General features: G+C 38.2%; 1 protein-coding gene across 1 annotated transcript in view; it reads left to right on the top strand.

The window, feature by feature from the left end:
- DGKI (diacylglycerol kinase iota) overlaps positions 1–26,264 on the top strand; it is a 172,840-nt gene that overhangs the window by 84,883 nt on the left and 61,693 nt on the right. The window contains exons 19-21 of the mRNA XM_051640929.1: positions 1,331–1,442; positions 2,651–2,850; positions 16,940–17,040. Coding sequence (XP_051496889.1) covers positions 1,331–1,442; positions 2,651–2,850; positions 16,940–17,040 — 413 coding nt within the window. The remainder of the gene's footprint in view (positions 1–1,330; positions 1,443–2,650; positions 2,851–16,939; positions 17,041–26,264) is intronic.

Here is a 26,264-nt window from a genome sequence, read left to right as displayed (position 1 = left end):
GAAAAATAATATATTTTTTTAATTGAAAAATAAAAAATCCTACAAGTTGTCCTCAGAATGAGATCCGAGTTCAGGTTGCAGCTAAACCAGCGTTAAAAAAGTTGAATATCCTGATAGAGAGATAGTAGAAATTATTAACAAACACACCTTCAAAAGTGCAACTAAACTGCAAACAAGATAGTGAAAACAAATATGCCTCTTTTTTTCACTTTAATTAGAAGCAGAGTATGAAAAAAGAATAGGGGGGAAGCAGAGGGAGGATGGGGGAAAAAGTTCAATTATTTTTTTCAACAGTAAACTGTTGAAAGAGATGCTGTTTTAAAAACGTATTTAACATGTTAGAAGATGTCCCAAATAGATATACAGTTGTATTTTTTATATTCTGCTCTCTAGAGGAGTAGTGTCCAAACTTTTTTTGATTGTGCATCCTTATCAATAAAAAAAAAAAATCTTGAGCACCACCGCAATATATGTGCATTTATTTATAAATTATATACATGTACCAGTGTACTGATATATCACATGCCTTATGAAACACACAAAAAATAGGAATTAAGAAAGGATGTGATAAAGATGAAACAGACACTATTTTAATGTGGCAATTTTTTTCTTTATTAGAAGTACAAACAATACTATCTTCACACACTGTAAGGTTTTTTGTGCACACTCCTTGCGGGGCAGGCACCCCATTTTGGACACCACTTCTTTAGACAACCTACCACTTTGCTACACATTCACTCCCAAACACTTGATCTTTTGAGTCCTGTACTGCCCTCATTGCAAGCTTCTACTTGGTGTCACCTCTCTGAAGTTCTCTCCCTCTACAACTCCTTCCGTTCTTTAACAGTAGGAAAGACAGGGGCCACAGCTGCATCTGTTCCTGGTTCTTATTTCTCCCTGCCTCCTCAAACAATGAAATGTTTTGCATTCCTTATGCAGTTAGAGTCTCTGAGCCAGCAGGGAGAGAGAAAATGGAGGTCCAAGGCTGGAGTTGCTGTTGCAGCCCCATGTCTGCTAGCAGAGGGGCTAAGCAGCTTTATGGCTCAACAACTCATCTACAGAAAACAAAGCAGAATGAAGTGGTGCTGCTCTGTTAGCTATTTCCTAGTGCTTCCTCTCACAAAAGAACCTGCTGAATATTATGAGGGATAGTGGACATTTATGGATAGTGTAGCAGCTTGGAAGCAAGAGACAGATTATCCCTTTCATCCAGTCCTTGCCAGCATAACTTTTAGTTGTCCCTGAATTGAATCCTGGAGGACAGCAGACTAGACTAACAGTCAGGGCAAATTTCTTTCTCAAAGCTTTCTTTCCAAACCTCTTTTTGTAGGTATTGTGCTGGCACGATGCCCTGGGGAAACCCTGGAGATCACAGAGACTTTGAGCCTCAGCGCCATGATGATGGCTACATTGAAGTCATTGGGTTCACTATGGCCTCACTGGTGAGTACATTGCAGGTGTTACCCTTCCCGGAGATGCTACCAGACTTGGTGAATTCTGTGGGCAGAGCTGCAGAGTCCAAAGTTTTCCTCATTCCTGTCGGCTAAGGCATGCTCTGCTATTTGGTTTTCAATGAGGAGGACTAATTGTAGTTTTTGAATAACAGAAATGTTATTTAGTAATAAAAATATGGTCTTTGCAAAATATGGCTAATTTGCATGTGCAGCTCTCCCAAGTTAAATGGCAAGATTATTATAGTGAAAGGAGCATGCATGGGCATTTTTATTGTGGGAATGTTCTACGGTAAAATAACTACAATTTTTTACTTTTAGCTTTTGTGTATTTCATTCTATGACATATAAGTTGCACTTCTGTGTGTGTGTTTGTAAAACTGGCTACTGAAAGCAAATATAAAACATTATACAAAATTATATGCCCTAACAGTTTCCGCATGCCCACTAAAAATGTGGTGAAAATTTAATAATATTTCTGGCACAAGTGTTATCTCTCTTTTTGTTCTGCTGAGGAAAGAAACATTGTTCTTAATGCGAATCAGATAAATCTTAAATCCTTATTATGAAAGTTTACACAGCAACCCAACCTAGAGATTAGACAGGCTGAAAAGAGCAAACAGAAGGACCTTGTTAAAAACAATTTATATCATGTTCAAGAGTTCATTTTCAAGAAATGAAACACGGAGGGCAATGAGCAGATCCTTCAAGTCTAAGTAAACATGTTTGTGCAGAAATGTATTTTTCTAATTTATAGTGTGGTTAGTAACTCTCACCTATCAGCTGCAGAGAAAAAAACCCCACAATATTAACACACTACTAACAGAAAGCAGCCTAAACATAAGTCAAGACCTTAATCCTTCCCTGTGTGCTTAATGTTATGGATCAATGGATAATATGGTAAATAATGTTCATAATAACACTTCTTAGTAAGTATTTCACTTCTTGGTCTCACAGACTTTCTTGGGTATGGCCAAGCACATCTGCTTGTTGCTCACCACTTCTCTTTGTGAAATTTTAATCCCTTCTTTGGAATTTTGGAGTTAAATAATTAATCATGGCTCATTAGAATGCCTTACATGTGGAACACTGTGTACTGGGTGCTGTCAGCAAAACTGCTTTTGGATTTAACTGCCTCAACTATCAGTTCTGAAGTTTCATTTCTTTGTCTTTCCTGTTTGTTTTGTTTTCTCCCCCAGGCTGCTCTCCAGGTGGGTGGTCATGGAGAGAGGTTACATCAGTGCCGAGAGGTGACACTTTTAACGTACAAGTCTATCCCCATGCAAGTGGATGGTGAACCTTGTCGACTGGCTCCCTCTCTCATTCGAATCTCCTTGAGGAACCAAGCCAACATGGTGCAGAAGAGCAAGAGGAGAACATCCATGCCCTTGTTGAATGAGTGAGTTGGATATGTGCATGTCCTAGTGGCAAGAGGCCCATTTGGTGCAGCATATTCAGTCACAGATTTTGCATGTGCTGGACTTGCAGCGCATTTACAAAAAAAAAAAAAGATAAAAAAAGATAAAAATAAACTCACACCTTCTGAACTCCTTGTCCACCATATTGAAAATACTTACCTGATTTTCTTTCTTTCTTTTATATTCTGGATTACCCTCTGTCCTGCTTTTAGAAAGGTCATGTATTTTTCAGTTATTTAGAGGTTTGTGGAGGCTCAGTAGCGTACTTTTTGTCTTCTGACAGTTCTGCATATGTACGTCGTTTGCCTTTAAAATTCTTTTGATTAATTTTCTCACCTTTACTGATCTGCTTTTTTAAGCTCAATTGGAGATCCTGTAACAAACTGCCATAATCAAGAATTACTCATGAGATCTTGTAGTTTTTGTTGAGGGAGCACGCTGTCTGGGACTTTTTATGGAGAAGGACCTAGAGGTCAAGAGAGGGCTGTATGCACCTTCTAGGAAATTCAGCTTCAGTATAAAAAAACGAATGAAAAATGAGTAGTCTAAAAATGAATAGAGAAAGCTAAGATAACTGGAAATCACAAACATATGAAGAAGAGAACATAGGACTACCATTTATTTTCGTAACTAAACATTATTTGTAAGCACTGCAGAGATTTTAACACACAAAAAAATATTCAAATTTTGACCTGTGAAAATACCTATCCAATAAAATAATTTAATTATTGTGTAGAGCTGATTATCATACTCATTATTTTATCATGATCATCATAAAGACAGTTTTCACTGCTGCTAAAATGAGTGACATTGTTGTTTTTTATCAAGTTTTCTCAAAGTGAAACAAAGCAGTCTGTCTCTTCTGAGGGCATAAAGAGATCCGCTGTCACAGTTTTAACTCGGCAATTAAACCAGTGACAACAATGCTCTTGATCCGCTCCCTTTCCCACCTAGGTAGGGAAAGCAGAGAGAGAATAAAGAGAGAGACTTTCTGGATTGAAAACTAAACTAGACAGCTTTAATTAAATAATACTAATCAGAAAATATGTACAATTATATACACAAGTATATTCAGGAATGTGCAAAACCCTATTGCCTCCCCTTACCCCCAGCAACTCCCACTGCATCTCCTGAGCTCTCAGCATTTCTGAGACGTCCCAGAGCACTGCTGGAGAGAGTGGCAGAGCTGACAGAAGCTGAGGGGAGAGTTATGAGGGTCAGGAATGCACGAGCTTAGGGATCGACGTTGACGGATAGATGGAGTCCTCCCTGGACGCCGGCCATGGATGGAAGAGAAGGAAAGAAGAAGCAGGGAGGGAATTGACTTCACCAAGGTTACATAGATAAATGGAATGGAATACTATGGTCAATTAATTTTGCTGTCCCCCTACAGGGTGGGGGCGGGGGGAGGGGAGGGGGATGCGGGGGCAGCGGTGGATGCTCTTCTAGCATCTGAGGCCACAGAGCAAAATGCACTTGACATCTCAGCAGTAAAATAAACATTCCAGCATTATCAGTCTGCTATTTGGTAGACTTGCTGCTACTTAGAAGAGAGCTCACTGAAGGAAAAAAAATCAGTAGAAGGAAAATTGACTTCATCCTGACTCAAACCAGGACACCCGCATTTCATTCAAACATCCATGCACTCAGAATTTCATTTTTCTGGGGAGGTGGGTGCAGGATTTTTCTGTTGCAGCTGTAATGGTGAGGCAAGGTTTATGGAGATGCAATATCTTTCATGAGAGTAACTCATACAACTATTAAAAACAGACAAGGTCTCAGGCACACATTTGCTTTTCAGGTATCTTAAAGGTTGTCTATGTCTTTCAACTGTATCATCCGGTGGTGTTCAAACTTTGACTCCAGCCCTTTAAAGCTTCTTGTGACCTGCTCATTGTCAATTTGTACTTGTAATCAAAGCCTCCCCAGTTACTTTCAACATCTTCCTGTTCAATTTAGCACTTTTTGTTCTCTTACTGAGACTAATGCTTTAAGCTTCAGTAGAAGCCCGTCTCTATAACGTGCAATTCCTCTTTGCCTGGAAAGTACACAACGTATATTCATCTCTCTAGAGCAGTAAGGAACAGCAGACTCTTGCCTGTGGGCAATGATGCCTGATTTCATCCAACCACAACTCAATCATTTGCGAAAGCTAGATTTGAGCAGAGCTCAATCCTGGGGCATCCACTGAGGGAGGCTAATGCAAATGTAAAATGAAAATTCCAGGTATTTAGATCTGATAATAAGCATGGTTAGGCTTGGGTTTCATGATGTGAATTTAAACTGTGGCAGGGAAATATAGATCCGTAATATATTCCAGTTTGCAAGAGGGTCTTGTTTGCTGCTTATCTTTATTTCAATGTGCCATGATAGACTACATTGCTGTCAGTCCTTTGATTTGGCTGAGGTATTTGCCTGCAGACCTGTGTCTTGGAAACATACAAATGATTTGTCAGGGACTGTAGTCTCAGCCTCATGTATTGGAAATGGTGTGTCTATATTTATATCTACACCTATACCCATATATCTATGTGTGTGTATTTACTTGGCTCTCAGGCATTGAAAGGCAGTAAGAGGAGTTCAATCTTCTGCTGTGGTAAAAAATAAATGTCATGGTAACCGTTAAACTCTAGGAAGCATTTAGTGCTGGAAGAACAGTTCAATATGATACTGATTTGCAGTATTTCGTGAGAGAAAATTTTCAATTAAATATTTTTACCAACATTTCTTAGCTTTATCTGGAATGTATCTCCCTATTCCATTGAAATCTCACAGAAAGCCTTATATTTGATTGAATAAAATAGTTTGTTCTCTTACGACTGTCATCTAATGTTAGATGTATGAGATAAGGAAGTGGGTCTGGAGTTAACCCACTAATTGTTAGACAGCTGCTCTTAAGCTCCTTGCCAAGAAAGTGATTAAAAAATTATCTTGCATTGTGGTAATGCCAAGTTGCTATTACTGTTGGTTTTGATATTATTGCTAGACAAGGAGAGCAGTAGGAATGCTCTTAAGAGTTTTAGCTAGTCCAGTGTTGTAAGTAGAAAAAGACTTAATTTGAAGAAGTCTTACACTGTGTGTCTGTTTTCATGCTTAGTTCTTCTTTTTTTCTGGAGGTTTTAATCAGAGGGGATTTAGAGTGAGTTTTTTGTTTGCCTTGTGGCTGCACTTGAGTTTCCTGGGAATAACATTTAAAATTGAGGTGCTCATATGTAATGTAGCTGAGTGAGAACAGAGATTTCATGCTTCTCTTCCTTCGGAGCAGGAGGGCTTTAGTAACATGATGCTCTTTTGACTGTAAGAGTTGCTCATCTTCCTGACTGCAACAGTCTCTCCCTGGAAAGAAGATGACGAAAAGTAAAAGACAGGCACAATCTTCCTCGTCCTACAATGCATTGCTCTATGATGGAGATAAGTAACAATCCAACAAAATGTTTCAAGCGAGTAGCAACCTCTTAGGTGCAAGGAATATACAGGATAAGGTGATGCTTGTCTTTCTTGGTTATTGATTGAAACAAGGCAGATAGTGGGGTTGTGAGGGAAAAAAAATATTTCTTCTCATGTGTCTCTTCTTTTTCTACTAGCAAAAGTAAATTTTTGCTAGAGCCAGAGCAGCAGACTCAGTTTTTGTCAAAAAGAGTGAATTATATTCTTGTTCTCCTTCCCTTAAAAGACTTGCTGGCTACGTTCTCATTCTTATTCTCCACTATTGATCATGGCAATATGTGAAAGAGAGAAAATATATAGCTTGGTTTTCTGTGGTCAAGCCAAGAATGTGGTTCTTGTGAACTATTAGCAAAATGTGTGTGGAATAAGAAGAGAAGATGAGGTTCAATTTTCTAGAAGTAAGTTTCAGTTAGTGTTCACTTTTTGAACCTCAGAAGATGGTATTTTGCTTTCATTGGCTTTTAGTTTGGGTTGAGGAAGAGTGTTCTGCATGATGGAAGAAGAGGGAAGAGCTTTTAGATAAAACATATTCCATACACTTTAGAGAAACAAAGGGATCATCTGAGCATAAGCACTGAACGAGAGTTTGTCTTGGAAGTCAATATATAAAAAATGCATGTTTCCCTAAGGTAGATGAAAGAGGAGAGGAGACAGCAATTTTTCATTGTGGGTACAAAATATCCAGTACTGTTTTCTTCAACATTAACTAAAGTTGGCTAACCTTTGGAGACAATTCCATCTATTCAGATCTAGGATTTGATTTTTGTTTGCATTTCTGGACCTGCTTCCAAAGTCTGCTGCCTTGAAATTTTTCAGTGCCTGTGGAACAAATTCTGGGGCTCCTTGTCTTCCTTGTATAGCTGAGTGTCTAACTTGTCATAGGTTGTCCTCACTCACGTCTTTAGAAAGATTCTGTGTGCCATGTAGCAGTGATTTTTCCCCATTTGCATGTCTTCTGTTGCTCTTGACTTCCTAGCGTGAACTTGGAGCTCTGCATGTCTCTTCAACTTTTATGTGACACGTTCCTTTTGTTTCTGTTTAAATGTTGTATGTCTTTCTTTCTTCCACTCTTTCTCTCTCTCTCCCCCTCCCGCCTTTTTCCTTGTCTGTCCACACTGTGTGCTGCCTTTCTCCTGGCCACTCATTTCCTGCTGCCTATAGTATCCATAAAGTACAGTCTGCTGACCTGAGGAGAGTCTCAGCCCCCCCTGATTCCTTCACTGTGTGAGTATCTGGCTTTTTTCTACTTTTAGAGTGTCACAGTTTAATCCTGGGATGGCAATTAAACAATGACAACAATGCTCTCTATCCCCTCCCACCAAGATAGGTAAAGGAGAGAGACAATAAGGGAGGAGTCTTCCGGGTTGAAAACTAAACTAGACAGTTTTAATTAAATACTAATGATAAAAGAAAATATGAACAAGTAAATACAAATATGTGCCAGAGCATACAAAGCCACTGTTGGCTCCCACCTCCAGCAACTCCCACTGCACTCTCCTGAGCTGCGGGAAGTCCTGAGAAAGTTCAGGACTGCTTCCAGAGATTGTGACAAGGCAAACAGGAGCTGAGGGTAATGTTAAAAGGGTCAGAAACGCATGGGCCTAGTGATCAAGGGAGAAGGACAGATGGAATCTTTCTTGGCCACTGATCACGGAGGAAAAAAGGCTTGACTAACTTCATCCCTCAATTTATACTGAGTATGATGCATATGGGATAGAATATTCATTTACCCAATTTTGGTTACCTTTCTAGTCCACTCCTTCCTACCAGGGGGTTGTAGATGTGACTCTTCTGCTTCTTTAGTGTCCAAAGCAGCAGATTCAACAAGCGGAGCCAGGTGGCTTTGATCTCTTGGCAGTAACTGTAAACATTCGGACATTATCAGTCCACCAGCTGGAAAACTTGCTGTTGATTTCAGCAATTGTGCTGCTTAGAAGAGTGTCCACTGAAAAGAAAAAATCAGTAGAAGGAAAATCGGCTTAATCCTGGCCCAAACCTAAGCACAAAGCTCCATAATTTTTTTGCTGTTACCTTGTGTGTTATTCAACTAGTAGACCGTGCAGTAAAATCCAGTGACAAATGGGAAGTTGAAGCTCAGGTGACAGCATGGCAGACATCTGGCCACAGGCTCACCAGCAAAGGCACAGTTCCATGGTACCTGAGTAAGGTGAGCTGGGCATGTCTGGTGATGGTGACCAGGTTCAGCCAAGAGTCCATCTCACCAGACAAATCCATAGTAACAGGCAGGTCTGAAGTTAAGCACCAGGCACCATCTCTGGGAACAATTGAGATGAGAGCTTCCCATCTTTTAGTTTTAATCAAAAACATATTGTGAATAAACTCAACCATAAGTCATACCTCCAGACAGAGCAGAGCTTTCAGCCTTATCTCCAGTCAGAGCTGATCAAAACAGGAAAGTAGTCCCCCAGAGGAGTGGCGTAACATTGGCTACAGCTGCATTGAAGATGGAGTCCCTTCACCTCCCCAGCCTTGCCAATACCTTGATTGTCAGCAACTCCACCATACTAACTTGCTAGATATGACCTAAATTATTCAAGACCCTAAAGTATTTTTTTTTAATCTGGTGAATTTGCACCATACCATTATATGTTGATATTTAATTAATTCTGTTTATGGAAACATGTCATATTATGAAAACCTGTGTGTGTCTACAATTATAAAAAACAACAAAACAGCAGACAAATAAAAAACCCAATTAAACAAACAAACAAAAAAACACCTTCAAACCACTCCAACCAATCTACTCCCACAAAACCCAAACAAAAAAAACAAAGCCCACCTTAGTATAGTATGTCAACTCAGGCAGTGTAGTTTGTCTTCAGAAATGCTTTTTTATTATGAAGTCAAAAATTACATGTTTTGCTATGCGTCGACATCCTCTTTGACAGTTAAGACTGTCAAAGAAAAAAAAATGAAATACATGTTGAAAAAGAACAAATTTCAGAGCTATAAATCCAGGTATTCAGAGCAGAAATTTGATCCCAAGAATGATTCTTGTTCTGTTATAGAAGAAAGTCAATGGTATATGCTAAAAGAAGACCCCCCAACACTTCTCTGTTCTACAGACTGAGTGCATACAATAGATGACATATAAAATCTTCAACAAACCAGGAGTTACTTGGGAAAACTGACTGAATATTTTAACAGCAAAATTTGGTATGTAGAAAAGGACCTCAGGGTCATCGTGGTCCCCCAGTTGACCATCAGCCAGTAATGTGTACTTGTGGCAAAGAAGGCTGATGGTATCCTGGGCTGCATTAGGGGTGTCACCAGCAGGTCAGGGGAGGTGGTCCTTACTGGTTACTAAGCACTGGTGAGGCCACACCTGGAATGCTGAGTGCAGCTCTGGACTCCCTGGTATAAGAGAGATGTGGAGCTGCTGGGAAGAGTCCAGTCAAGGGTGACGAAGATTACTAAGAAGCATTCCTTCTACGTGGAAAGGCTGAGCTGGGTTGTTTTAGTCTGGGGAAGGGAAGGCTTGAGTGCGATTTCGTCAATGTCTATAGGTGTGTGAAGATGACAGAGCCAGGCTCTTTTCAGTGGTGCTCAGTGACAGGACAAGAGGTAATGGCCATGAACTGAACCACAGGAAGTTCTCTGAACATCAGGATAAATGTATGTACTGTGAAGATGATTGAGCACTGGCACAGGTTGCCCAGAGAGGTTGTGGAGTCTCCATCCTTGGAGATACTCAAAAGCTGCCGGGACATGGTCCTGGGCATCCTGCTCCAGATGGCCATTAACTGAGCAGGGGGTAGGACTTCCCTTCCAACATCAGCCATTCTGTGATTCTGTGAAATTTCAGACAAGTTTCTCATTATTATTTTGCCAACAAGAAAATATTTCCAACTCACTGTGCCTTATTCCTGGGTGTAACTTGCTGTACTTTCCTGAATAACAGAAGTAATACAAATAACTTGTCTCACTTATTCAGTATCTAAGCAAACCTCTAGAAAAATAGTTGAGATAAGCCTTATTGCTTAACAGAATATTGGGTAAGCTGTGGATCTGGGAAAATGGGTATTGTGTCCAAGTTGAGGGATACCCCATGGAAAATGACCTCCAAGTTTCTATATAGTTCATTCAAATGTCTCATTTGGTATCAGGATACGGCAGGGAGAGAGAGACTCAAGAGCCCAAAGTAATTTGTAAGTCAAAGTTGTTCTGTATCTTAAAATCTGTAAAAATAGATTGAACATGCTGCTGCACTGTGGCTGCCAATTATTGTTTCTGGCAAATTAAAATGAGAACCCATGAGGTGCTAGGGAAATTTGATTTGGTTTGTGATGGCTTTGAGACTCAAATGTTCCTTTTTTGTTGTTGAACAATACAGAAAGAACCTGACTTCCAGTTAGTACTGAACAGCAGGGAAGATTCTGCTGAGAACTGGTGATGGACAGACTGTCTTAGATAAATTTCAGATTTTATGCAGCAGGATATGAAGGGGAAATTGGGGCAGCCAAAATTATTAGGCACATGCAGTCTTTGCTGCAGAAACTGTAGAACTGTAGTGTGATCTATTTCAAATGTTTATACAGGGTGGATAAGTAAATACAAGCATTATATTTTAATTGAGGCTCTCTTAAAAGGAAGTTGAAGCCTTGCATTTTCCAGCTGGATATTCAATTTAGATGAGAGCGATGGATGTGTGAGAGTACATTTGTTTTGTGTGGTTGATGCAAAGGAGTTGTGAAAAAACAAAAATTACAATATGAAAAATGAAACACAATTGGCTTACATAACTTTTACTGTCCTTTTACAAGTGAAATAAGCACTGCTGAAATGCTGTGATTTTATTGTTGCTTGGGTTTTTAAAAATTACAAAATGGGCATAAATGAAAATACAAGTATCACCCTACTGGTAAATGCTTTACAATAATTTGTAGAGTTTACAGAGTAATGATTGTAGCAAGGTATGCATATAAAACCTGTGTGATAGCAAGGGAATAATAGGAAATAATTTTTTGCTTTTAGAGATCCAAATGCCAATCATAATCAGCTTTGTGGGTTAGGTGGAAATGGGTGTTGTCTATAGGAAGACAGTCTAAAACAGTCTAATAGGAGGCAAGGCATAAGACAGAAAATGTTGGAGTGAGCTATTGCCTACATGCACAATTAAGGATGAAAATGTTTATATATTATATATATTTTATTTATATTTAGATAGATAGATACAGATATATATCCATCATCTCTCTTTTCTCCATTACATGAATTACAGCGAGTTGAGTCTCATCTTTTCTCTGTCAGCTTTTCCTGCTTAGCATGCAGGTTTCTGCTTAATGAGATCATTACTATTGGAGAATCCACTGTGCTTGGAAGTGTAAAGTGTGAGAGGACTACAGCTAACGTGGTGAAGGAGAAAGAAAATGAAGACCAGTATTCTACCTGGCACCTTGGCACATGTTTAAGTGTAGGTGTGGGTCTAGCTTTTATACAGCAAAATGCTCAAGTACTTTCTGGAGCAAGTGAGATGTAATAAAGCACAGAAGAGTTTAGTACAGCTGGGTTAAGCTAACTTATCTGGGATAACATTCATCAAATGGAAGAAAAAAAATGTGGTGAAGCTGATATTTTAGGGGTATTCCTTAGTTAAACAGCTTAGCAAGAGCTTTGTCTTAAAATAGCAGTGGACTTCTGTGAAGGACTGAAATTTGTCCATCAGAAAAGTCTGGATGATTCTGTTCTGCTATGGTAGTTCTTGTAAGTAGGTAAATGCTGTGAAAAACATACTTATTTTTAATGTATCATTTTCAAGCTCTGCCAGTGAGATCTCAAAAGTAAGGTTAATTTATTTTTCTTCTCTGGTTGTTGCTTTCCTTTTTCCATTCGTTCTGAACACTGGAACATATAATTAATTTAGCGTGTTTATTTCTTCACTAGGAGATAGGTAATTAATTAATCTGTCACTGCAAACATGCCCCAGAGGAGTGTTATTTCTTTCTAAAGTTTATTTTTTGCCAGTGAAGAGCAATAGAAGATTTCTTTTTCTGTTTACTGAATCATACTAATGATTGTTGTATTCTGGAAGACATGTCAGAAATTTGTAGCTGGATACTGTAAAGTTGTTGCACTGTTTATTATTATAATTATTTCCTTTCTCTATGCAGACATAAAGCATAAGAAAGGGTTCACAGGGTTCATAAATAGTTGATATAAGACATATATAATTTAAAAGTCTGTCTTCCTGGTGGCATGGCAGAAGTGTTATCACGTTGCTCTGCAGGAGTGCCAAGGGCTGAAGCCAAGCTTGCTCTGCCTGTTTTCTTCCCCGGGTGACTGGAGGCAGGAGCACATTTCTTGGGAAAAGCAGCTGTGCTCCAAGTGATTTGGCTGGCATCCTCCTGCCTGTTGCTTGATGATTAATAGGGGGGAAAGGAAGAAAGTCACAGCTTCATCAGAAGTTGAGTATGTTTTCTTGGTGAATAGGATCAGGTTCTGTAGGTAGTCTTAGAACAGGTGTGCATGGGTTTGCTTCTATGGGTTTGAACAAGTGGTGGAATAAGAAGTATCTTTTAAAAACACAAGCTCTTCTCACTCTTTTCTGTCAAAACTCTGTTTTTAGATTTTTGGGGTTGGTGGTGTCTATGTTTTTTGGGGTTTTTTTGTGTTTTTATTTTATTTTTGGTTGTTTTGTTGGTTGGTTTGTTTTGGGGTTTTTATGTTGTTTTGTTTGTTTGGAGTTTTTTTTTGTGTGTTGGTGGTACTGATATTAACACTTCTAGAATCCATAAAATCATATAGTTCAAACAAATGAATATCTTTTCTTATCTTTAGGAATTGACTTCCATCAGTGGGGTGGCTGATGTTGAAAATGACTTTCTAATACCTATCCCTGTAAAAAAAGAGTGCTTCTGAATCTGATGTATAACTTGATGTACCATGAGATTAGTACCTTCTAACAGAGGATAGACTTGAAATAGATAAAAGTTAAATTAACTGTTTATGTTGATGAATTTCTACAAATTTTAAGAATTTCTGTAAAGCATACCTTTTTCCTTACAATAGGAATTATTCTATATCTAGGTGATCTTCTGTATTCTTGTGGAAAAGTCAAATGTTGCTTGTAAGTAGTATAATACAATTTCCTTGTACTGTTCAACCATTTTGCAGTTAAAAAAGGAAAGAAAATAATCCTCTATTACTGAAATTACTTAGGCTTTTTTATGAATAGAATAGTTTTGAGAGTACGTCGTAACACCTCTGTAGAATCTTTCATAATTTATTCCAATTAAATAATGTGCATAGTTTTAAAAAAAAACTCCTTTAGATTGTTATTTAGTAGTGCCCTGCATGTGCACTTCTGGTCTATGCTAATCAAAAGTCCATAAAATAAAATTCAGTATGGTAAACTAGGCTATCTCTGCTCCTGATCTGAGAAGATTGATATTTAGGTTTTTGTTTAAATGAAACTATTATAGCTAATCAACATGAGTGAACAGAATGTTTCAGTTGACCTGAGTCTGTATTTATGGTCCCATGGGACATGTGGCCTTTTGGACGTAATTCTGTGGATTGCTGTGTTTGGAGAATGAGATTCTTAATTAGATTCCTTAGGAGGTAATGGCATTCATTAATCTGCACTTTAAATTACTTTTCATTGATGGTATAATTCTCCATTTTTAAGAATAATAGGTGTAAGAAATTTAAATATTTTAGGTTGAACTGCAGTGCAGCAATCTCCCAGAATTTATTTATGAATTGTCTACTGCTGTATGTGGAGAGCTTTTCTTCCTCTCCTTACAATTGAGCTAGTAATTTTATACAGTGTTTAGAAACATCCATTTCTATTAATGCTGTACTAATGCTTTCTGTCAGTGACATTTATCACCCCATTATTAGCTTTTACATGGACATGCTTATGTACTTAAGCTTTGTGGTTTCTGAATATTTTGAGCTTGTCTGAACAAGATAAATTGTGCAATTTGTATAATAACATGGATTGTTATCAGTATCTATGAAGACTACAGAAATATTGATCGTGGAAACATTTTCCTCAGCTATTAAATAGAGCTCTGTATGGACCTCATGAATTCTGTGAGTGAATGAGTTAATTAGCTGGATGATAAGGACAATTTTAGAGCTAAAGCTATATTGAATAGGTAATAAAATTTAGTGAGATATTAATATAATGTCACCCAACAACCATATTCTTATAGAGCAAAGAGTATTTGCAAATAATCATGAGCAAAATCATTGGATTGCAGTCACTGAATACATTTTAGTTTTGTTTATGTGTGCGCATATATATTTATAGGTGTATGTATATACATATATATATATTTGTGAGTTATGAAGGTATTAACTGTAACTGGACTTAGCTAAGTATATAAAATATCTACCCTGGAGAAAGGATCTCTTAACATTTGTATTTCTGGTAAGAGTTTATTTTCTGTAGAAAGCTGCTGTTTCCAAGGTTATATTTTTATTACTAAGGTAACTGCAATTTTCAAATGGGCAAAGGAGCAAGTCCTGTTCCTCTTCAGTTGTATGTTTTAGCACATCCATCTTGCTTATGTAGTAGTAGTAGTTCCATGTCTTTACAAAAAGGAGATGAACTGGAGGAGAAACAGAAGAACAGGAAACCTTTGACATTTGTCAATTGATTACTCTCCCACACCTGACCTTGGAAAGGAACTATTTCTCCTCAGGCAATACATTATATTTAAGATGATGTTCTTTTTTTTTCTATAGAAGCAAATTTGGACATATACAGTGCACTGATGTTCCAAAAATTTACACTTTTTACAAAAGCATGTGAAGTATCCTCTCAGGTAATTTTCTAGTTAAAAGGTGACTTTGGAGGAGAGTTTGTGGCTTCTGAAGCAACAAAAATATTCTAGATTTGTTGTTGATTTTAGATCTTTTCCTCCTCTGTTTCCAAGCAAAGAAAAAGGACTTGCTCACTTTTTTTTTCAGATGAAGGGACTAATTTGACTCAATAAGGGGATGTTGGAGATGCAATAGGTTGCCACAAGCTTCAAGTCAGGAAATAACATTTGTAACAAGAACATGTATGTTTTTCTTTCTTACCTGGCATTATTATAGAAACTTCTGTTCAGAAAGTGAGTTTCTTCAGAGCAGCTTCTTCTAGCCTGTTGCCTTACCTTTGGTTTTGTCAGCACCCTCAACTTATTATCCTTTATCAATTTTTAGGCAAAGAGTAATGGTGTCAATAGTGGTTTTTTGACTGGGACTTGATTTTCAATCTTTATTTTCATCTGTCTAGATGTGACACAGCTGTTTATACCAACAGAGATAATAAGCTTTCCTGTAAGTAGCAATAAGATAATGCTGAAATATAAGTACTATTACCATCCCAGTGGCTCTACCAAGAGATGACCACAAACCATGTGGTTTGTCAGGTCTGCAGTATTTTCAGGTAAAAAAACCCCAAAACATATTGCTCCCTTACTTAAAAAGAAAGAAAAACTTTTTTTATTTTTCAACTGCAGCTTGTCCTGATTGGTGTTTAAACTAATAGTGCAAAGGCTGTATGTCAAATGTCTTTCAGACAAAGTAAAAATATCAGCTGAGACAAAGAGAAAAGTAAGCCTTGTATATTTATGACACTGAACAGCATTTCAACTTTTAAAGGGCAGTGTGTCTATTCAGTGGTCATACCACTGGCAGAGTTCTGCTACCAACTAGATTATAACATAGAAAATAGATGATCTTTCAGTGGAAGCACAGGATGAAGAATTAACTTTTAAGTTAATTGGCCAGTGGCCAGTTTTTACAGGACTGACATTTGTTGTATGCATTAAAATACATAGATTACCCATCTTTAAAAAGGGGAAAATGCAAATGTGGTCAAGTGAATTTACATAGCATATGGATAAACTTACAAAATCAAGCAATACGTTACATTAAGGTGGAAGCTGGTGTGAAATCAAACCAAAGCTTTTCAGGACAACTTCATATCAATATATGGACACTTAAATTTATAGATAAGGAAGCCACTGAGTATTTCAAAATTATATAGACAGTAAAGGCATCTAAATCTGGCTGAAATCTTTATAAATCAGGTTCCTGCGCTGTTACTTGTTTTTTAAAGTCCTCTTGGGTTCTGTGTATTGGACTTGCTGCTGTGGAAATCCATTTCTTAACCACGTTTCTGTTGCCTGTTTCCCAGAACAGAGATGTTGAATGAGGATTCTCCAAGAATATGAGGGTGGATGTTCTCATGGGCAGAGGAAGTCCTAAGAGACTTCCCAAGAAAACATCTGCATCATGAAACACAGCTCGGTGAATCTACTGGCTGTGGTAAAGTTCTAGGAATGTACAAAAAGACAAACTGCTGAGGGGAAGGGTGACTATGTAGAGATCAGATAACTGAAAAACTCTTCTGTAATTCCAGACCACACAGTCAGCATATGGGCTTCTTGATCTTGCTTATAATTTATGGTCTAATGTCTACCTTGCTATGGGATGGGTATCCATAATTTAAAATTCAGTAACGGGCATGTGAGGAATTGCCTAATTCTGAAAAACCTTGCTCTCGTCCTTCTTTCAGAGAAGATTAAAATCCCTTCATATTTTATTTTCATTTTGCTTCTCCATGGAACACTCAATTTAAGAAACTTTCTTCTTTTCTTGCAGTCCTCATTCCATCCCAGATCGCCTGCGGATCAGAGTGAACAGGATTAATTTACAAGAATATGAAGGACTACATTACGACAAGGAAAAACTCCGGGAAGCTTGTAAGTTGGAAGAAACCAGATTGTAGCTGTTTTTGGTAGAATATTCTGAATAAATCTTACATTAACAAATTAAGAAAACCAAAACACAACCAGAATAACAGCAGCAAAAATCCCAAACACAAGATCAAGCATACATTTTTTGATGAGTCATGTAGAGTGTATATTCACCTATTTGTGCATATCCACATATATATTCTCTTTATAAATATATACTCTCCCTATAAAAGCACATATAGATCATTCACCCGATTTATTAATTAATTATGCCTTCTGCAAGTTGATTTTATTTACTGTAAAATAAGTGTTTTTCACACCTGTTTTCTTTATTCATGTCTTTTGTGGATTCGTCTGGGTTTCCACTAGTGTATGAAACTATCTGAGATTTTATGATTAGCATCAAATTTGAAACTGAGTGGAGGGCACCATGATTAATTTCATATTGAGAATGTGTTCTGACCTTGAATGTGGCTCTTGCACAGGTGCATTTATCTTGGGAAAGAAATCTGGCTTCCCCAGACCTTTGTTCTTCAACAGGCTTCAGTTTTCCACATAAAAAGAATAATCACTGTTTTGTTTCCTCATCTGACAGTTTAATTGCCACATTCAGGGGTAAGTCAAAAGCAGACAGGCGGTTGCTTTGGCAACATTGATGATAATCCATATTTAAAAACAGAGTTTCTTTCCTTGGTGACACATGGAGTCATTAATCAGTGAGGGACATGGTGGCTTGTGATAACAATTTAATAGCCTTGTTCATGCATCTGGCTCATTATTCATATTAAATTACAGGCATGACTGTTTGTTGTGCAACAAAGCTTCAGCTCCCTCTGTAATGCAGAGCCCTCCGGTAATTACAGGATGACAATCCTTTTAATTGGTTTGCTTATCTTACTATTGGAAGATAGTTTCAACTGTTTCACTTTTACTCCTCTGGTCCCACCCCTACTTATTCTCTCAGTTCACCAGCTCTTCTTCCAACAAAATAACTGAAATGGCTTAAATTTTACTATAGGTCCAGACAGCCTTTTCTGAAGTTTCTTTTAGTGGATTTTGGTCATAATTAAAGCAACCAAATCCTTCATCATTGAACTAAGAAGAATTTTAACAGGGTGAGGATTATGGTTCACTGGAGAGGAATTTGCTTTAAATTTAAATTGAGAGTTTGATCTTGAGTAGTATTCAGACCATACCGAACTCACATCTGTCCAACCCTGTCAGAAACAATATAGTTCATTTTGTGGTTTCCCATCAGAGAACTATCTCCATCCATCCTCACTGTGGACGTAAATTTTGCATGTATTTAGCGTATATTATGCAGTCATTAAGAGCCATTTACATGTTCTGACACAAAATGTACAACTTTTTATATTGTTGTCACTGCAGTTGTAAATGAGTATTTATTTGTTGTCTGCAAAAAAAACCATGACAGCATGATAAAAACTGTCAGAGAATGTTCTAAAATCTCTGAGATTTGGTTTTAGATTACACACACATTTTATTACTTGTTATATGTGTGCTTAAGAGGTTTTCATTCAAAAGGTAGATTTTTAAATGGATAAACACTTTTAAATATTTATCCACCAAGAGTTAAAATGATTGCTTTCAGGCATTGCCAGACCATTTGCCTCAAGATCTTTTTGTTTCTCTTTCAAGTTGCTGCATGGACAGCTTGGTAATATAACATAGCTGGTCTGCATATTCTCCCCATATGTTTTAAATTACGTTTTTTTTTCTTGTCTGTCCTCCTTTAGCTGTCTCAGTAATGCTTGTGCATTACAGTTTTTACATTAAAACATGAGAAAGCAAATAATATCACCATCAACCTAAAATAAGTCAGAAAAGATACCTTTTCCTTTGCAGTTATTAAGCAAGTCCTGTGTAAGAACATATAATATACAGCATACACTGGTCATCAGCCTACTTCTCTGGACATACAGCTCAACTGTCTCCTATCATAATTGTCCAACCTTTAGTTTTCAGGAAGCTGGTCTTGATACAAGGACTTCTGTGTGATGCAAATTATGACAGAAGGGAATTATGTACAGGAAGAGAAGTGCTCTCAGAAAACAAACTGTTCTAAATATTCTAGCCAGTTCTTTGAATTCCATGAAGCAAAAAATGGAAAATCCCTGTGGTTCACTGAACATAGACCTAATGTCTCAGTTTTCCTGTGACTTACAGGAAAGATGCTTACATTTCTTCTGGAAGCTGAAGCATAGCCAGTCATCAAGCTGCATGTTTACTCTAGAGGACTGCACAACTGAAGTTTTTATGAGGAAGGAAACTGGAAAATGACATAAATCTTCCTTTTAAGGAGAGCAGATAGCCATCTTAATTGCATTTCTGACATAGCTAATTGGATACTTTTTTAATGGTTTTCTGATGGTAGGTCTGTGGATTGCTGCCTGCCTGGCTCTATTATATGCTAAATACTTATATGAAATAAGTGTGTTGACTGCCTCCTCATCAGGAAATAATTTCATAGAGCTTTTCCTCTAAAAGTCACTTGTCTGAAGAGGAGGAAGGGGTTACTAAGGGAGGAGAAGCCCCTTATCTTCGTTTGCTAAAGAAAGTGATTATGAGGGAAGGGGAGTAAAAATAAATGCATTCCCATGAAAATTTTTCAGTATGAATCAGAACTTTAAATGCAGATAATACTTGGTATTAGCAAAATACAAAAGCCCATTAAGGCCTGTTACTGTCAGTGGGGTTAGGTTCCTTCAGTGTGACTGTAGCTCACAGGTGTTAGTGTGTTTCACTAGGTCCTTGCAAGAGACTCAGTTTACATATCTGTCCAGGCTTTGGCAGAGTACCTACAATTTAATTCCAGAATACTATACTTACTATCCATTCTCTTCTCACAGGCATTAAAACCACTTTTAATTCCCAAAATAACCTGAAAGCAAACCAGAATCTTGCAGCAATCTGAACAGGACAAGAAAGCTAGTTATGCTGTTATCTCTGAAGGAAAAATATCAAAAAAGCTACTGTAGTTTTTTCCCTGTTACTTATCTCCATAATACAGTTTTGAAAGACCTGACACCAGTGTCATAATCTGGATCATTTTAACTTCTAGTAAATATGTTTTGCTTCCCTTGTTTTTTTTAAACAATTATTTGATTCCATCAAATATTTCACCTAAAATTGCACTTCCTGACATAAAACAACTCGTCATACAAACTATTCCATGAAGATTAATCTTCACTCTGCTGGAGGTAGGCACTTCATTTTGAAAACCTCCTGAGCAGTTAAAGAAAGTAATTTTGTCCCCCGAAGGGCATGACCATTCTTGGCCCAGTCTCCTTCTATTGCTTTCTACTTTTCTTGTCACTGCAGCTGGCATTTAGCCAAGATGCTGTTTCTGAATTGTCCCTTTCTTCCTTCCCCATTCTCCTTTTTTTCTCCTTCATTCTTTCTTCTGTCAACATCTCAGTATTGTCTGTCGGATGATTGATGATGGTACAGAGCGTGCTTATTGATCCTTCACCAAGGAGCGGTGAATGCTTCCATGCACTCTTTTAAAGAAGGGATATAAGTTGGCATTTTAGTTATGTTGTAATGTTCTTTGCTGTAAATGTAGTTGTCTTCTCTAACACCTCTCTATACATGCCCCAAGCACTTGTTACCCTAGTCACCAGCTTTTTCCCAATATCTTAGTTATACACTACATGATCATGACCAACACTATAATTTTCAAAAAGTAAATTGGATTAATGTTTCTAGATGGACAAAACTTAATTCTGTCTCTCTTGCCTGCATATCTGTGCATTATCTCTGATTTCCTGTTATTGAAAAAAGTGTGATCTGAAGAAGCATTGTGGAGGAACAATTGAGGTTTTTTTGAAATAGCAAAATATTTCTATTTATGACGTCCTATTTTCACCATTTCAATGTTATTCAGAAATTTCTGACAATGGATGTATATACAGAAATTAATTGTATTTTTAAAAAATTAATAAATCAACAAACTAACCAACCATAAAATAGTGACCAATAGTGACCTTATAGCCTTCTATGAGGAAGTAACTAGGTGGACAGATGATGGTAGAGTGGTAGATGTGGTTTATCTCTATTTCAGTAAAGCATTTGACACTGTGTCCCACAGCATCCTGGTAGATAAGCTAAGGAAGTGTCTTGATGATCAGGTGGATCAGACGGATTGTGAACTGGTTGAAAGGAAGAAGTCAGAGAGTTGTGGTCAGTGGGACAAAATCTAGTTGGAGGTCTGTGACTAGTGGAGTCCTTCAGAGGTTGGTACTGGGACTGGTACTGTTCAGTATTTTCATCAATGACCTGGATGAGGGAACAGAGTGTGCCCTCAGCAAGTTTGCTGATGACACTAAACTGGGAGGAGTGGCTGACACACTGGAAGGCTATGCTGCCATTCAATGAGACCTAGACAGGCTGGAGAGTTGGGTGGGGAAAAATTTGATGAAATTCAACAAGGGCAAGTATAGAGTTTTGCATCTGGGGAAGAACAACCCCATGTACCAGTACAGGTTGGGAGCTGACCTGCTGGAGAGCAGTGTAGGAGAAAGGGACCTGGGGGTACTGGTGGACAGGAGGATATCCATGAGCCAGCAATGTGCCCTTGTGATCAAGAAGGCCAATGGCGTCCTGGGGTGTATTAGAAAGGGTGTGGTGAGTAGGTCAAGAGAGGTTCTCCTCCCCCTCTATTCTGCCTTGGTGAGGCCACATCTGGGATATTGTGTCCAGTTCTGGGCCCCACAGTTCAAGAAGGACAGGGAACTGCTTGAAAGAGTCCAGTGCAGAGCCACAAAAATGATGAGGAAAGGCTGAGGGAGCTGGGTCTCTTTAGCTTGGAGAAGAGGAGACTGAGGAGCGACCTCATCAATGTTTACAAATATGTTAAAGGTGAGTGTCAGGATGATGGAGCTAGGCTTTTTTCAGTGATGTCCAGTGATAGGACAAGGGGTAATGTAAACTGGAGCATAGGAGGTCCACATAAACATCAGAAAAAACTTCTTTACTGTGAGAGTGACAGCCCTGGAACAGGCTGCTCAGAGAGGTTGTGGAGTCTCCTTCGCTGGAGACATTCAAAACCTGCCTGGACACGTTCCTGTGTGATGTGCTCTAGGTGACCCTGCCTGGCAGGGGGTTGGACTAGATGATCTTTCGAGGTCCTTTCCAACTAAGATTTTGTGATTCTGTGATTCAACCGTTCTTAGTCCTTCCTGCCAACACTATTGTAGATTTACACCATGAAGATGGAACTGTGAAACAGCTCACCATCACTCTGTAGCTGCACAGGTTTGGTTTTTTTTTTATAGAATATGCCAGTTCTTACTGCCCTTCACTTTCTGTTTTGTATGCTCTAGCCATGGAGATCCAATCTTAGTTTTCTCAAAGACATGAAAATTAAGTAGGAATCATACCTGAATGAAGTGTTGGCAGTATCAGGAATAGCTCTCACCTCTGTACTAACTCTGTGTCTCCCACACTCTTTTACACAGAGACTTCTGTTCCTTATCTCCTCTTGAAAAAAATGGCACCCTTGCTTATAGAGCAATTTTTGAAGAAAATGTAATTCAATATGTATAACAATTGACCAATCTAACAATCTTTTTCTCTGCAGCCTCCTTGCTTTATGTGTATGGGTGGTGTAACATGATATGATGTTAACCTCAAATACTTGTCTCTCTTTGATTATATCTAGCCAGATATCTATATTCCATGTGTTCCTGCATTTAATTTCTGTGGGTTATCTGGGTGTTTTGGGATCATCTGAGGAGTTCATAGTATCATAGGCACTCAGAGGTACATGGAATGACAAGCTTGCAAGTCATTTAGGATACGTATATGTGCAGAGATACTGTAGCACCCTCATACCAGCAATATACTTAGCACACTCTGAGAATCACTGATCTATGAAATGCATTCTCATACTTTAAAGTTCAGGGATATGAAAGGTGAAGTTAATTTGGAGACTATTCCATGTGATTTCAAGCAACTAGCTAAACATTAAAAGGTCAACACTGAGGACTTTGCATTCACATCCTGAATACTTATAATGTAAAGATCATAGGGGAGCAGAGGACCTGCTAGACAACTACTGTGGTGAGGGAAACCTGTATTAACAGATGGAGTCAGGACAGGGGAGATTCGCCATTGAAGGAAAGGAGTTCATGTTGGCAAGCCACTTGGATCTCGATTGCTTCAGGTAAGGTGGGTTGTGTAGCTACAAACCTCCTCTGCCATTCTGTAAAGGAAGCACCAATGGTCACGTATTTGTCAGGAGGTCTCTTAGGGAACATGATGGATTATCTGTAAAAGCTTTATAAAGGCAACATTACGTACAGAGGGTCTACTAAATTTCACTCTGCTTGAAAGTCACTGCCTTGCTTTTACAGTTTTCTTTTCTTACCATGTGTTGTGTAGACATTAGCTAATTGATGCATTTATCTATCACAGTGATTTAATAAGATCTGAAACTGAGAGGGTTGGATGCGTTACTTGAAGTGACCCAGCAAGATGAAAACAAGAGGGTAAGAAGTCAGCAGTGATTTAAATATTTGCAACTCTGCTGCCACTGAGCTCCTGGATTCTCTTACTGGTGTATACAGATGCAAACCAAAGATAAATACCTGAAACTGAAAAATAAACTATAAAACCAAAGAGGAATTTGCCAAAAGCACTGCTTGTGTTAAGGGAAATATTTTTTTTTTTACTTTTTTCTCTTTTTTCCCCCATTTTAATGGAAGAAACCTTGTGGGCTTTGTTCAGGCAGTACAGTTAATTACATTTCTCGCTTTGACCTGTGTACACGTGCGTACATTCAAAGATTAGAAAGGCACAAGAGCACAACAGAGGAAAAAGTAGGATGTGAACAAACAATTAGAGTAGCACAATGAATATATACACAGATGCTGAAACAGACAACTTCAGCCATGGCATTTTCTAAGTTTGAGCTCTTGATCTTGTAGTCATAGTAGCATTTATTTAACACCATGTGCCATTGCCTGGGTTGCGAAGAACGAATAAACCCAAAGCATGGAAATCTTACATAACTGAGTTATAGAATCATGGAATGGTTTGGGTTCAAAAGGACACTTAAAGATCACCTAGTTTCAACTGCCCTGCTGTAGGCAGGGACATCTTCCATTAGATGAGGTTGCTTAAAGCCCCTGATTTTAGACACCTGCAAGGAGGAGGCATCCACAGCTTCTCTGGGCAACCTGTTCCATTGTGTCACCACCCTCATTATAACGAATTTATTCCTAATATCTAATTTAAATCTACTTTGTCTTGATTCTGCATGAGGCATATTTACATTGAACACATTCCTTAGCCTTTTGAGCTAGCGAGGAAGCTGGAACCTGTAAATTTGCCATCTTCTTTGAACTAGAAGAGATGGATACTGTTCCAAAAAGATGTAACTATGTATTTACCCTAGAGGAGTGGGGTGACAGAAGAATATTAAGTTCTTTTCCCATACTTTCCAGGAAATCATGCTATAGTTTCTTTCTGGTATAGACTTTTCTGTGAGATTTTTTTGTGCACGTATTCTACTTCCATTTCTGTCCTTTACTTATTTGTTTGTTTTATTATCTGATTTCTTCATACCTTTTCAGACCTGGATGTCCCTTTTGCATATCTCATCCCACACACATTCTTCCTGCTTGTCTTAGTCTGCTTCTGCAGATTTCTCGTCTTAGGTTCCTGCTCCTTTTCTTAATCCTAAACTCTTATTCATCTATTAGTCCTGATATTTGTTCCCTGCCAATTTCAATTCCTAGCTCTTCATAGTTTTTTTTCTACAACCTGTTTCCTTTTGCATGGTGTTTGGGACAAGTTGTCTCTTCATAGGACTTGGGCAGCTTCCTCCTTTTTGTAGTAGGGCACAGGAGAATTCACTGGGTGCCTGGAGGGGATGACCACTTCCTCAAATGTGTCCTGGTCTAGTCTGATAACCTGTATTGTGTTTTACCTCCTGACAAGGGATTACAGTAAAATTGGATCACTAGTGCCAAGAAAATGAACAACAACTGAACCTATGAAGCTTTAGTTTTTGTCAGTACAATAAACAAAAGGGATGTGAAGAGACACATGGTTTAGATTGGTGTTGTAAGAAAATAATTTTGTACAAACTCTGTTGTATAAAAACCATACTGGGAAAGCCAAACCTTTTAATACAATTAACTGAATATTTTAGAATTCTCTCCCAAGAATTTACTTGGTCCTTCATAATTGTAATATGAGTGGAAAACCCTCAGGAAAATGACATTCTTATCTTCAGTAGTGAGGATCCTTTATTTGATACATTAAACATTTACAACCCAATGTTTAATCTCCCCAGTCCCCTGAGGTATGTGAGAAAAGAAATAAATTTTCCTGGCATTCACATCTACCTTAATGATCTGTCTTGAGGCTGTTTTGTTTGGGATTTGAGTGGGTTAATCATAGTGTTTGGATCACAAATTGAATCCTTGCCTGACAATAAATGGGGAAGTTAATTGAATTTTATTTTTTCTTCATGGTGTCATGTGCAGTATATTCAGGCTTCTTCCATTTGTGTTCTCAGTATTATTAAATTATTCACTAGCTTTAGGTATTTAGCATAATGGGCAGTTAATAGGTGGAAGATTTCTTCTTTGTTTATAAATTCCGTAGCTATTTTCATGAGGACTTAGGAAACCACTACTAATCTTGCAGTCAATGAGAGCATCATGCTAGCTGGACTGATGCACCTACCCCACCTTCCTTCTGATATTTGATCACAGTTAGTTTTGCTAAGGTTTTCCATAGCATCACTTCAGAATATGAAGGAACTATCTGCCTATCTCATCTCCGGAGGTTCTTGCAGGCTGCTCATCACTGCAGCGTTTAGAGCCTGTAACCACAGCTCCCTGGACAAAGTCCTTTTCACTGTTCAGGGAGCACAAAGAAACTGGAGGCTGGATGCAAAGGGCCAGAAGAGCAGACACCTCAGGAGAAAAATATCTGGCACTTGAATTCTGTGGCTTGGCTCATGATCTGAGACGATATTTAAGGTATATTCCCATGTCTGGCTATATCCATATATTCACAGGCGTGGACCGTGTATGGGAAAGTTGCTCTTCAGTTCCTGTGCTCTTAATGGGAATCTTTGTTAACTTTATTCCTTTAAGTGGTAACTTACCTCATTTTGCCCCTACTGCACAGCATTGCCTGCCCTATATTCTGAATCAGCAAAAATCCCAGTTTCAATCCCATTATTAATCATT

Source organism: Apus apus, chromosome 1 (assembly GCF_020740795.1).
Source record: "Apus apus isolate bApuApu2 chromosome 1, bApuApu2.pri.cur, whole genome shotgun sequence".
Taxonomy (NCBI): Eukaryota; Metazoa; Chordata; class Aves; order Apodiformes; family Apodidae; genus Apus; species Apus apus.
This window is presented reverse-complemented; position numbering and strand designations above follow the sequence as displayed.